At 39.6% G+C, this 14,361-nt stretch overlaps 1 protein-coding gene across 1 annotated transcript; it reads right to left on the minus strand.

Annotated features, from left to right (window-relative positions):
* Nucleotides 1-223: 223 nt before the first annotated feature.
* AAR2 (AAR2 splicing factor) lies at nucleotides 224-14,035 on the minus strand. The gene is made up of 4 exons (XM_058177806.1): nucleotides 13,779-14,035; nucleotides 11,172-11,969; nucleotides 8,255-8,484; nucleotides 224-1,224 (listed from the first exon to the last, which is right to left on the minus strand). The coding sequence occupies exons 2-4, from the start codon at nucleotides 11,926-11,928 to the stop codon at nucleotides 1,057-1,059; spliced, it is 1,155 nt and encodes a 384-aa protein (XP_058033789.1). The 5' UTR covers nucleotides 11,929-11,969; nucleotides 13,779-14,035; the 3' UTR covers nucleotides 224-1,056.
* Between the last annotated feature and the right edge of the window lie 326 nt (nucleotides 14,036-14,361).

The following is a 14,361-nucleotide window of genomic DNA, read 5'->3' on the forward strand; positions in this document are numbered from 1 at the left end:
CTATAGTGCTCAAATGCTAGTTGTCTTTAAGTAGGAAAGAGAGACTTTAAAGGTTGTAAGAATGATAAATGGTATTTTATCCCAATCATAGCACTATCAGTAATGACTAAGCCTCCCAGTCGCTTCAATAGTGAGATGAGTGGCATATAAATTTAATAAAACAAATAAGCAAGCACAAGCACACACCTTTGGAAAGTTCATATAAAGAAGACATTGGGGAGAATTCATAGGCAAACTGATATAGACAGTTTTATTGTGTTGAACAGTAATGCAAGTTATTTTGTTACATAGGCATACCAACCCTTGAAGGAGCCTTAAAGCCTGAAAAGAAATGAGCAAGCTAAATCTTCACATAGTAGGAAATGTTTGAAAAATTTAACAGCATCCTGCACCCCAGAGAAAACATTACAAGATAACAGGCCCTATGCTTGCTCCAGGCTATTTTATAATATTTCATTCCTGTGAAGTAACAGCAGAAAGCAGCCTGTCCTAAGAGGACATTCTAAAAAGAAGGGAGGACATTCAGCGTAGCTTTCTAGAAACAGCTTAGACAGAATATGTCAAAGCTAAAACACATTTTTTTTCTTTCAATTCACAGTAACTCACTTTGCAGTTTTATATTTTTAAAAGGGTAAGAAAAACTAGGAGTGGATGAAATAAAACTGACGGAATGGGAAGAACTCTAATGCAGTCTAAAGTTCCACTACAAGATAAAATCAACGAAAACAATTATTACTGGACTAACTCAAAGAGTAGTATTTGGTATTTCCTTCTTCAATATTGTTCAAAACATGTTACAGTATTCATTTTTGCAGTGAAATAAGCCTAACTTTGTTCAATATCCGAGACTCAAGAACAATGTGGGAATAAATTCATTTATAGGACAGCCTAGGTACCATCTTGTCTACTTTTTCTACAAGGAAAAAAATTCTTACTACACCATCTCACTGTTCTGTATATACAAAAAGAAGCAAAATATGATGAATGTGTTTCACAGCTGAAACATATGGTACAACTGGAAAATTATAGTAATATTAAAAAAGAACAGAGTCATGTTCAGTCCACAAGTGTTCCTTCTGGTAGTTCAACAACAATGGGGGCACAGTCCTCTGGTTCAGCCTCAAAGTCCCACTTGAATTTCTTGGTTAGGTGGGCTTTAAATCTCTCTGCCTTCTTCCTCAGAGTCCTGTCAACAGCTGGATTACAAGTGTAAGAGAAGAACACCTAAAAAATAAACATAAATTAATACAACACTTTAGAATAGACTAGACAACCCTATAACGCACCCACCCCCAATTGGGTTATCCTTTAAGAGAAAGATAATTCAGTCTAACGTGACCAGAACAAACAATAAATTTTAGGCTGACCGTATTTTTTTAGTCCAATGCTGAATAATCCTGCGACCATCTAAGAAGAGTATATATCCGTGATAGCGAACCTATGGCACACGTGCCAGAGGTGGCACACAGTGCCCTCTCTATGGGCACATGAGATGTCACCCCAGCTCAGCTCTGCCGTGCATGCATGCGCACCTCCTGCTCGCCACCTGGTCTTTGGGTATCTGCCAGGCATGTGTGGGAGCGTGCGCGCATGCACAGAGAACGCACATGGGGCACGCACATGAGCGAGGGGGCTGGGTGCACGCTAGGGGTTGCACACACGTGTCTTTGGGTATCTGCCACACATGCATAGGGACACACATGGGGCATGCGCATGTGTGAGGGGGCTGGGTGCATGTGGGGGGCTGCAAACGCATGTGTAGGGGACATGTGAGGGGTTGCACGTGCATGCGCTGGGGTGGGCACATGCACAGGGGCATATGCACGGGCGCATGCATGGGATGAGGTGCATGCAAGGTGTTATGCACGCATGTGCAGGGGGAGTACGTGCACGTTGCATTGTGGGGATGCATACACACTTTGGGCACTCTGGAAAAGGTTGAATATCACTGGTATGTAACATAAATAGAAAAATAACTATAATGGCAAACCATAAGTGTGAGCTGGTTGCCAAGTGCCTGAATCACAATCACAGGGTATTCTGCGATGGCCTCAACTTCAAAGACTAGTTGTAAGTCCCCCTTGTTAAGTGCTGTCACAACTTTGAACGGTGGCTAAATGTAATCTAATGATTATTTGAAAGAGAATGCTGTAAAAGTGAGAATGACTGAAAGATTCAATATAATGTGGATATGAGAAAAAGACAGTGGCAAACAATACAGGCAAAGAGACAAAAGAAAAGGTATCATTAAGAGGCTATTCAGAGCAGATCTGATGTAAAGAACGATATAGGGAATGCATGCGACACATGGCTTCTGGAATTATTTCCAACTCTTTAACAGGAGCCTTCCTCTGGGTCATGGGTTCAGAATGAAGCAGTTCTGCAGCATGCTATGCCGCTGCTCAATTGCTTCTCCCACAGCACTGCACTGGGCGGGGGGCAGGGAGTCTGCGTTTATTTTTATTCTTTTTTTTGTTCTGCAGCTCCCAGCCAGATCTGACCCATTTTCTGTTTTTCCTTCATTAAAGAACATGAGAGAAAAATGTTCTTTATATTATTCAAATATATAAGACTATATGTTTAGAAGTACTGGAATTTAGGTATTTTTTACACAAATCCATTAACTTTTTATTTATATTTGTATCTGACCCATCATTAAAGTTTAAAAATTCAATCTCCTAATTCTTTTCTACTGTTCTAAATTTGTTAAATATAATGATTTCCAAGGCAACAGATTGATAGCTACGGTAAAAGCAAACATATCGTAGTTCTATTGTAGGCTCAAGTAAGGAGGAAAGATGCATAAAAGATTTGTAATCAACCAACTGACACACTGTTTGTATTTGTACTGAAGATGTTTTTATGTATGTTTGTCTAAAAAATAAAAAAAATTCACACACAAAAGAAGGAGGAAAGAATCTAAACAAGGATTCCCAAACTTTTAGCATCGTGTCCTGTTTTATTTTTGAAACATTTGCAACTCCTCTTCTGAATGTCTATTAAAACCATCTGCCATTTGTACATGCATAAAAGTACACATTGGGCCTTGGTCCCCCACTCTAAAGATCTGCTATCAAACCTCACTGCCCACCTGCCAATCTTCAGAACATCTTCCTTGGTATCAGCCCATCCACACAAAATTTCCCATTCAATTTCATTGTACATGTTGTACGTTGACAATAAAGGTTTGATTTGATTGCCAATCAGCAAATACAGGTAGTCCACAACTTACGACCACAACTGAGCCCAAAATTTATGTTGCTCAGCAAGACATTCGTTAAGTGAGTTTTGCCCCATTTTATGACCTTCTCTGCCACAGTTGTTAAGTGAATGATGGCAGTTCAGCTAGTTACACGGTTGTTAAGTGAATCTGGCTTCCCCACTGACTTTGCTTGTCAAAAGGTCGCAAAAGGTGGTCGCATAACCTGAGGACACTGCAACCGTCATTAATTATGAGTTAGTTGCCAACTGTCTGAATTCTGATCATGTGACCATGGGGATGCAAGAATGGTTCTAAGTGTGAAAAATGGTCATAAGTCACTTTTTTCAGTGATGTAACCTTGAACAGTCACTAAATGTGTAAGTCAAGGACTATTTGCATATGTAGTGTTCCACTTCTTCCTTCCCACCTTAACCAGTTTTCCAGTCCATTAGATCTTCATTGGACATATTTTACTCTCATATTTTTTTCTATAGTATTCAGATCCTTGAGCTCTCTCTTGGATTTTTTTTCATGCCTCTCTAGTGGGGAAACAAAGAACCTTTATTGAAACAGAAGATGGGGAAAACATATCTAAAAGGATTAGCCAATAGCTGAAAAACAAGAAAACAAATTTCTCTCTCTTTCCTAAAGAAATAAGTTTATTCAGGTCAATAAGCAGTTGCAGGCCACTGAGTTTCCAAAAGTTCTTCGTTAGACATGATGCATAAGGAAGGAAATAGGTGAATGAAACAGATATACACTAAATGGCTTTCTTGAAATCTGTTAATGGCCATCTGCTAAAAAAAGCCTCTTTCTTATAAAAGCCATAAAAGAGCTAAATTCTTTTTCATCTATCTAATTTAAAAAAGATGTCTGGCTTCAATGTTGTAATGAAACAATCTGCATTTATGCAGCTTCACTGAATTTCAATTTGTTAAGAAGATTGTTGTAGGAGTGTGCAGAAAATACAAAAAACTATCCATGGTAGGGATTCAAAATACTATTGGGTTTTCTGCATACATGGGGACTTTCTGTTCCTTTTCTGTCTACTGCCTACCCTCAAAAATGATTAGGCCTAAATGTCTAAAAATCCTTTGATTGAGACATTTTGGACATTGACAAAATTTAAAAGACAATGCAGTAAATTTGCATTGCTACACTAAATTTGCCAGCAAATTTGGAAAACTCAACAGTGGCCACAGGATTGGAAAAGGTCAGTTTACATTCCAATTCCAAAGAAGAGCAATGCCAAGAATGTTCAAATGACCGCATCATTGTACTCATTTCACATGCTAGCAAAGTTATGCTCAAAATCCTACAAGCTAGGCTCCAGCAGTATGTGGACTGAGAACTACCAGAAGTATAGGTATATGCTGGATCATGGAGAAAGCTAGGGAGTTCCAGAAAAACATTTATTTCTGCTTCATTGACTATGCTAAATCCTTTGATTGTGTGGATCACAACATATTGTGGCAAGTTGTTAAAGAGATGGGAGTACCAGACCATCTTATTTGTCTCTTGAGAAACCTGTATGTGGGTCAAGAAGCAACAGTGAGAACTGGACATGGAACCACTGAGTGGTTCAAAATTGGGAAAGGCGTTCGGCAAGGCTGTATACTGTCGCATTGCCTATTTAACTTATATGCAGAGCGCATCATGAGAAAGGTGGGGCTAGATGAATCAAAAGTTGGAATTAAGATTGCCGGGAGAAATATCTACAACCTCAGATATGCAGATGATGCCACTCTAATGGCAGAAAGTGAAGAGGAACTAAAGAGCCTCTTGATGCAGGTGAAGAAGGAGAGCGCAAAATTTGGCTTGAAACTCAGCATTAAGAAAACTAAGATCATGGCACCTGGCCCTCTCAATTCCTGGCAAATATATGGGGAAGAAATGGAGATAGTAACAGATTTTATTTTCCTTGGCTCCAAGATCACCGCAGATGGGGACTGCAGCCAAGAAATTAAAAGAAGCTTGCTCCTGGGGAGGAAAGCTATGGCAAATCTAGATAGCTTATTAAAAAGCAGAGACATCACCCTGCCAACAAAAGTACCTATAGTCAAGGCTATGGTTTTCCCAGTTGCAATGTATGGCTGTGAAAGTTGGACCATAAGAAAGGCTGAGACCCAAAGAATTGAGGCCTCTGAACTCTGGTGCTGGAGAAGACTCCTGCGAGTCCCTTGGACTGCAAGGCGATCAAACCGGGCATTCCTAGAGGAGATCAACCCGGACTGCTCTTTAGAAGGCCAGATCCTGAAGATGAAATTCAAATACTTTGGCCACCTAATGATCAGAAAGGACTCACTGGAGAAGAGCCTAATGCTGGGAAAGATTGAGGGCAAAAGAAGAAAGGGACGACAGAGAATGAGGTGGCTGGATGGAGTCCCTGAAGCAGTAGGTGTGAGCTTAAATGGACTTCAGAGGATGGTAGAGGACAGGAAGGCCTGGAGGAACGTTGTCCATGGGGTCGTGATAGGTTGGACATGACTTCGCAACTAACAGCAACAATGCTTCAGGTTTACTGGAAAACTGTGTGCCATCAAACTTTATTCCAAGTTAATTTTTAAGAAATTTAAAATTTATTTTTAATTTCTTCTTTCATATAGAAGCTTAGTTCATCTTTCTTGTAACTTTTTAATGGCTCTGAGAAACTATGCTAAAATATGAATAAAGTGTCCTACAAATACAAATAAAAAGAAAGTGACAAGACAGCATGCAGAAAAGCAAAAGAATAATTAATTTCCTTTATAAAAACATTTGAGCAAAAATTAGGCAGATGTTAGAAAAAATGTCTCAGAGAAGAAATAATGTTAGCATGCTTGAGGTTGCTGGCAAGCTCACAATTTCACAAGCAATTGTAGCAATAGAAAATGTAGCAAATTTTAAAATCATCAAAAATGTCCATGTTCAGAATATTTTCATATCATTCTGACAATACGGGACAGGAAAAAAGACTGCCTTTTTTCCTAATGCCTATAACCGTGATGGCAAACCTATGGCACATGTGCCACAGGTGGCACATGGAGCCATATCTGTGGGCACGCGAGTGTTGCCCTAGCTCAGCTCCAGCAAGCATGTGTGTGCTGGCCAGCTGATTTTTGGGCCTTTTGGGCTCACCGGAAGTCAGGAAACGAGCAGTTTCCAGCCTCCAGGGGGCCTCGGGGGTGGGAAGGCCGTTTTCGCCCTCCCCAGGCTCCAAGAAAGACTCTGGAGCCTGGGGATGGCGGAAAACAGGTCTACCGGGCCCACCGGGCCATCGCATACCGAAAGTGAGGGGAGCGCGGGGGGGGAGGGATCGCCCACGCATGCATGGAGGGGGCACATTGAATTATGGGTGTGGGCACGCACACGTGTGACACCCCCCCCCCGCACTTCCCTCACTTTTGCCACACAATGGCAAAAAGGTTAGCCATTAACCGGCCTATAAATTCTTGTGTATTTCATGTCCACATAGTGATATAAAGACAAATGATACAGTTTCCCTATGAGTTTTATAATAGCCTTCTCCAATCTGAGTGCCATCCGGCTCTACAGAGAAAATTTCAGAATGTTTAACAAAGTAAGATGTTATTTGATGAATTCTGTGAACTGAAGTTCTGTCTTCAAATCGGGGAGGAATGGACAGATTAATGATAGATACGGAAGCATGTCTAAACTTTTCAGCAAAAGATGAGAATGCTAAATGAGACTCAGATTTAAAAACCTCCCATTGTGCTTCTGATTAAATTGCTGTTTTAAGAGTCTATTATTAAGGTCAAAACTAAACACAATAGCAATCAGTCACTTATTGTGAGATGTGACAAACACATCACTTATTTCAAATAACAAGGGATGAAAGATTCTATTAATAACAAAGTAAGAAGTTGAGAATGAATTTGTTGCAGGACCATCTATATTAAGAATAACCCAAGAACAATATTACATCTAATTATTCTATTCTATTCTATTCTGTTCTGTTCTGAGAATAAAATACATTCTTCAAGAATACAACACTTAATGATAGTCAAGGTTGCTAATAAGCTATCAAATCATACTTGGAAAGAAGTAAAAACAATATAAATTGAAAGATACAAGCACAGGGTTATAGTACAGAAGTGGGTTTCAGCAGGTTCTGACCAGTTCGGGAGAACCGGTAGCAGAAATTCTGACTGGCCCCACCCCCATCTATTCTTTGCCTCTCAAGTCCCAGCTGATCAGGAGGAAATGGGGATTTTGCAGTAACCTTCCCCTGGAGTGGAGTAAGAATGGAGATTTTACAGTATCCTTCCTCTGCCACGCCCACCAAGCCATGCCACGCCCACCAAGCCACACCCATAGAACCAGTAGTAAAAATTTTTGAAACCCACCACTGTTATAGTAATAAGTGGGAAGAGATAGATACTAGTTAGGAAGAAAAGAATAATAGTAATACAGTCTTAGTACATTATTTGACAGTGTTGTGGGAATTAGTTATCATATAATCCAACAGTATTTTTAGTGTATTTACTTAAATCAAAATATTTTTCTTCTAATGGTTCTCTTTTAAAACAGTAAGATTTCCTTACTATCCACCTCCCCATTTACTTATACCATACACAGATAGTCCTCAGCTTATGATCATAATTGAGCCCAAAATTTCTGTTAAGTGAGACATGTTAAATGAGTTTTGCCTCATTTTAAGACTTCTGTTGCTACAGTTGTTAAGTGAATCATTGCAATTGCTAAGTTAGTAACCTGACTGTTAAGTGACTCTGGCTTCCCCATTGACTTTGCTTGTCAAAAGATCACAAAAGGGGATCACATGATCCTGAGACACAGCAAAGGTCATATATATGAACCAGTTGCCAAGTATCTGAATTTTGATCACATGAACATGGGGATGCTGCAAAGGTTCTAACTATGAAAAATGGTCATAAGTCACGTTTTTCAGTGCCAATGTAACTTTGAACCGTTACTAAATGAACTGTTTTAAGTTGAGGACTATCTGCATATGGTACATTATCCCATGATTAATGGGCAAATTTCCCATGCTGTTGCTGCTGCTGCAATCAGTTCAAGATGAAATTCTCTTACCTGCAAAGTGTTTGTTAAAAAGTTGTCTTGGGAGACTATGTCTACAAAGAAATCAGCTGGGATTTCACTGAGCTGATGGTATAGGATAGAAATGAGATGGCTGAACACGGCTTGATGTTTTACTATGGCCTCCTCTGACCTGCATAAGAGATTCAGGAGTTTTTTCCAGTGCTCAAATGCATCATATACGTTCCCAATCAGGAAGCAGATGAAGGCAAACTGTAGCTCCCCTAGAAAGAACCCACCAAGAAAATGGAAGAAATACAGAACAACTTTAACATTAATCCTGGTTGCATGATTGCTTTATTTATTTAACATTATTAAGTATATGATAGTATCTCCTAACCAACATCACTTAGAATCAGTTGATGTAGTGGTTAAAACCCAGATTGGAAACAGGTAGACCATCTTAGGCACAAGACCAGTGAATGACCAGTGAATGGGGCAATTTCAGTACCAGGAGGAAAGCAAATCACTTGTTCAGCCTTCCATCCTTCAAGGTGGGTAAAATGAGGACCCAAATTGTTAGGGGCAATATGCTGACTCTGTAAACCACTTAGAGAAGGCTATAAAGCACTGTAAAGCACTATACAAGTCTAAGTTTTATTGCTATTGTTCAAGCAGTGGCCTGAAGTAATGGTGGGTTTCTACCAGTTCACCCCAGTTCGGACAAACTGGTAGTGGCGGTGGCAGGAGACTCCACAGACAAGCAAACAAGCGTGTGCGCTCACAGTTCCAAACCGGTAGCGAAGTAAGTGGAACCCACTACTGGCCTGAAGACACCAAAACTAAAACGAAACAATCCCATTCCCTCACTCTGGACTGAGATCTAGTACAGGACTGCAAACTCCCAGCCCGCAGTCCGGATGCGTCACGTGCTGGCCACCCCCACCCCCAATTTATTGAAGGGAGGAAAAAGTCCTGATACGTTATGTGACACCACCATGACGAGGTGAGTTTGGTACCCTTAATCTACAACTAGATTGGGAAGTAGCAAAATTATATGGCATAGCCCTAGGCATACACTAGTAATCAAATGTTCTGAAGTAACAGCATCTTCCAAAACAGCACACAGTATTTGTCTGATTTCAAATTATCACAAGCACATTATACTTGGGTAGTTAGTGTATTTATCAGTGTAAACTCAAAAGATACAGGATAACATATATTTCCAGGGACAAACATGGATGCATGGGCATCTCAAGCGACCAATGATTTTTTTCAATAATGTAACCTCTCGGCAATAAATGAACACAACCCACAGGATCTTTCAGATTCAAATTCCCATTCATATGGTCTCCCACTCAGTTTATCTACTCTTCCAAAATGTACAGATTTTTATTTACATATACATACCATTCCATTATTCTCAACCTATGTTCATTCTTCTGGAGAATCAAGGGGCATTAAAAATAGCAAAAATTAAAAGAAAAGAGTATATAGATAGTCCTCAACTTATGGCCACAATTGAGCCCAAAATTTCTGTTGCTAAATAAGACAGTTAAGTGAGTTTTGCCAATTTTATGATATATATTTTTAACCACAGTTAAGCGAATCACCACAGTTGTTCATTTAGTAACACAGTTAAGTGAATCTGGCTTCCCCATTGACTTTGTCAAAAGGTTGCTGAACGTAATGACATGACCATGGGGATGCTGCAGTGGTCATAAGTGTGAAAAATGGCCATAAGTCACTTTTTTCAGTGCCATTGTAACTTCGAACACTCTCTAAACCGGGGGTCTCCAATCTTGGCAACTTTAAGACCTGTGGACTTCAACTCTCAGAGTTCTGGGAGTTGAAGTCCACAAGTCTTAAAGTTGCCAAGGTTGGAGACCCCTGCTCTAAACAAATGACTGTAAGTCGATGATTAGCTTTAGTGTAGATTCATTTAGAGAAAAAGTATTTGCGGCATACCTGAACAATACAGTGATGACTTTCATATTTCTTTAAAGCATAAGGTATCTGTGACTATTCTATTCTACTAGATAAATATAATGATCCATGGGTGTCATTTCATCCATACATTAAGGAATGCAAATAACAAGCCTTCTGCGAGAGCAGAATCAAAGAGAGAGGGACAGGAATTTCCTCAATTCTGCAGTTTCATGCAGAAGAACAGGAGAGAGATCTACTGTTTCGTAACTTTGACTGCTCACAGAATGGGTGCATCTGGGTAACCTTCTCAACAAAGGGAAAACTATACTTGATCATGAAGTGATTTTTGGAAGCAAACATATAATTAATTGTAAAATCAGATTAAATGAATTTTTATTGAACAGGTGTTTTACTTTAATATAAATTAGTAAGAAGTACCAGGTCGCTTAAAGCAAATAATCTTGAGTGTGCCAAAATTTATTTGCTTTTGTTGTTGGTTAACTTATAGGGTATTTATACAAGCCAACATTCTTAGAATACATATTTGGCCATGTGTGTAACTTTTCTTAATTAGAGTGAAAATTTGCTACGAAAATATGTTGAAAAGCTGTACTGCTATAAAAGAATGCCAGAGAATTGCCATTAAATGCTGAATGTTGTTTTGTTTTAAATTTTCCACAAGGGGTCACTAGTACTGCACATGAGAATTTATTGATTGTTTTAATTCAGTTCTTATCTCAATTGCTCATAGTTCTTCAATAGTAATAGTTAATTTGCAATGCTGGAAGAAAGTGTATCATCACAGCTATTTGTTCTTTATGGACCGGCTTCATAATTCATATCCCAAAATACAAAAATGGCCAAGAAAGTTTCTATACTCACTATCAGGATTGTTTCACTTGCTTTGCAAAATTCATTTGTTTCTTTATCAAAGTTATCAAAGTTACAAGACAATCCTGAATGTATATAAAGTATAATACATGTATTGATGTAAAAAAAATGCAGACAATGAAAAATAGATCTGAGAAGCATATTTACTTACCAAGCACATCCTGGGAATTGCTGGCATAGTGTTGATTAATCACTGTTTCTAGAGCATAGCTGAGATCCATACTGTGCTTGGTAACTTCCTCAGGTGTGGCACCTTCAGGATACATTTGTTTAGGTATTTTTGTGAATCTGATCTCAGTGCCAGGCTTCAGTTGCATTTTAGGAAGGCGGGCCAGTCCTTCTGCATAACTTTTGCATTCTGTGTCATACTGGGGTAGATTCTGTTCAATTCGATCTTGAGTATATTTTCCAGGCAGAACAGGCAGCACTTCAGAAAAGGCACATATCTGTCCATTTTCAGGCTGTAACTTTTGCATCACAAATTCATTAATAAAATTAGTGAGGGAGACCCATTTTTTAAGGGTGTTATACGGGTATGGACCCAGAAATTGGTCCATTTCTTTGAGATTGACTCTCATGGCTTCAGACTCATTTTCAAAAGCTGGGGTGAGGTCTACTTCTTCTCTTTGTTCATCCCAGTGTAATATCTTTAAATCACGTTGTTGCAAGTTTAAGAAGAAACCAGTACGAGGACCACTTTCTTGCCTATTGTTTTTGTCAACACTGCTGTAATGAAAAAAATGAATGCCTGGTGGTATCATCTTGACTCCACAGAACTTGGGACCAACTTGCCAGCTGTTGTAGTCAATGCCAAACTCAGTTCCTTCTGGCATTTTCAAAATTATAACCGTGGCACCTTCAAAAAAAAGTTGTTTGGCCAGAGCTTGGTCCATCTGCATTTCTGCCATATCAGCTGTTCCCTTGGTTATACAACCTCTTACTCAGAAGCCTAGTAAAAGCAAACAAATATTTGAATACATTTTGACACTACAATATATGTGAGCCAGTGTTACTGTACCAAGAACACAATTTTCAGACATCGGGCTGCAACGCTTTCCTCACAATTTATCCAAGTAACTTCTACATTTTTGCTCATTATATTTTAAATAGTAAACATATCACTACTGCCACCTGGTGAATATGATGAGTCAAGTCTCAATTTTCTCGTATTTGAAGCAAACATTCTCTTACAACAGTATGACAATGCTAGCTGCCCTCTCCCATCTCCAATACCACATCTCACTAGATGGGAAAGATTTGATTAATGTGTTGCCAAGGCAGTAAGAACAGTTTGGCACTGCATAGCCAAACTACCAAAGCTCTGAAACAAGACAAAGAAATACAAAGTTCTGCAGGCCTCCACTCTACCTGTTCCAAAAGTAATAGCCAAGCGTCAGCCATATTAGAAAAGAGAGATGTGGGGGAGGTGCTTTCTTCAATTTTACTTCATTACACAAACAATAAATTAGATGACAATGTCACTCAAAACCCTGGATTTCCAAATCAAAGCCAGCCATAAATGGCAGACATAAAGTCCAAAATTTTAGAAAACTTGCCATTATAAAATCCTGCAATATTGTGATGGCAGAAATGATAGTGTCTGAAGACTTAAAACAGAGAATGTTTTTCCAGACATCGAGCAAACGATTCAAAGTAAGATTCAAAGTTCTCATTAAATAACTGATATTGTTTTTGTTTCTATTATTTATAAATAAAATGAAGACCAATGCCAGAACACACAGTAATAAGGAACCAAAATGGAAATAATACATTCTAAAACAGAAAGGAAGAAAGGTACCTCATTGTAAAGTCCTAATTGGGAGTGTGCTAAAAACTACCTATAGACTGAAATGGCTAATTAAAACTTCAGTATAGGCAACATTTTACCAAATACCAACATCTTACCAATATTTTAGTAGTGGGGTAGCACTATTTTAGTAGCAGGGCAGTGAGATCTTTCTAAACAATAAGCAGATCTAATAAATAATTTTAAAATCAAAATAATCAGGTTATGTTCAGGAATGTAAAAGGCATTCTCAGAGTCATATTCCTCTTTCCATATTAACAAGATACATAAAAACTTTTAAGACTTACTTATCCACAGAAGCATTTTCCCCCCCCACAGAAGTCACCTAACCTCAGCACATGAAAGCCCATAGTCTGGGGAGAAATGTACATTTTACACTAGTTAAAAGAATCTCAGATGTAAATAATAGCTAGAAATGGATACTGAGTGACCCTTTCATGGGAAGCAGCCTTCCGACAGGTTTGCTCAGTCTGTCTACCTTGAGCGGGCAGACCAGGGTCTCGCTAACTCCCAAATAAACACCAGAAATTTATTTCTGTCTCACATTATTGCAGGACTGAATGACTTCACAATCACTTTATTTGCTTGAAACTCCAACCCTGGGGAAAATCCAGCAGGCTGGCTGTGCAGAGAGTTAGGACAATCTGCATCACAGGCCTTCTGAAAATAGTTCTGTGCCAATTAACAACTGCACCCTAAATGTCTATGGAGGGTCTCAGTCATCCGGGTCATGGTTGTCCCAAAGGTGCTTCCCCCCCCCCCAGAAGCAACTGGACTTTCTGGAAATCCAGTTGCCAGAAAGTCCAGTTGCCTCTTGAAAAAGGCACCTTTGGGACAACTGCACCCTAAGCAGATCTTCGGTAGACCTCCGAGTCTCCGCGTTAAGCGAAAGGCATCTGCTGCTTTTTATGGTTTTCGCACAAATGTCAACTGAGAAAGGTGAAGCCCCACCTGGGAAGGGCGATCCCGCGAAGACGAGAAAGCAATAAAGAGCCCCCGTCGGCTGAACGCAAGAGGCGGGCGGGTTCAAAAACCGGAAGAAGCTTTAATAGGAACGATCAGGAAAGGTCCGGTTCCCACCTACAACAATGCCGGCACCGTGCCGGCTGATCTAACGCCATATGGCGCCCAACCAACCGGTCCGGGCAAAATATTGCGGCGCCAGAATTTAGTATTCGGATGCAATTTCCGTCGATAAGAGCCTGACAATGGGAGCACTTCCGGTCTGCTTAAAAAAGCTATCCGTCCGGTCCCTGTGGCTGCGCTTTAAAGTGTTCCGCTCCTCGAGTTGATGATAATATTTAAGGAGGGTTTTTTTCACCCCTATGTGTAGTACATTTGGATAACTGTAATAGTACCTCTAGTGGTTACTCGTAGTTTTAGGCGGAAGGGCTGTTTGAATAGGTGGGCTTCACATTTTTAACACCCTCTTGCTCACTTTAGGGCTGATACACAAGTCTGCAGAAAAGGAAGGTGATGGCCAATGCCCATTAAGATTTATTCAATTAAGCGATTTTTTAAAATTTGTTAATCA

The sequence above is a fragment of the Ahaetulla prasina genome, chromosome 3, assembly GCF_028640845.1.
Source record: "Ahaetulla prasina isolate Xishuangbanna chromosome 3, ASM2864084v1, whole genome shotgun sequence".
NCBI lineage: Eukaryota > Metazoa > Chordata > Lepidosauria > Squamata > Colubridae > Ahaetulla > Ahaetulla prasina.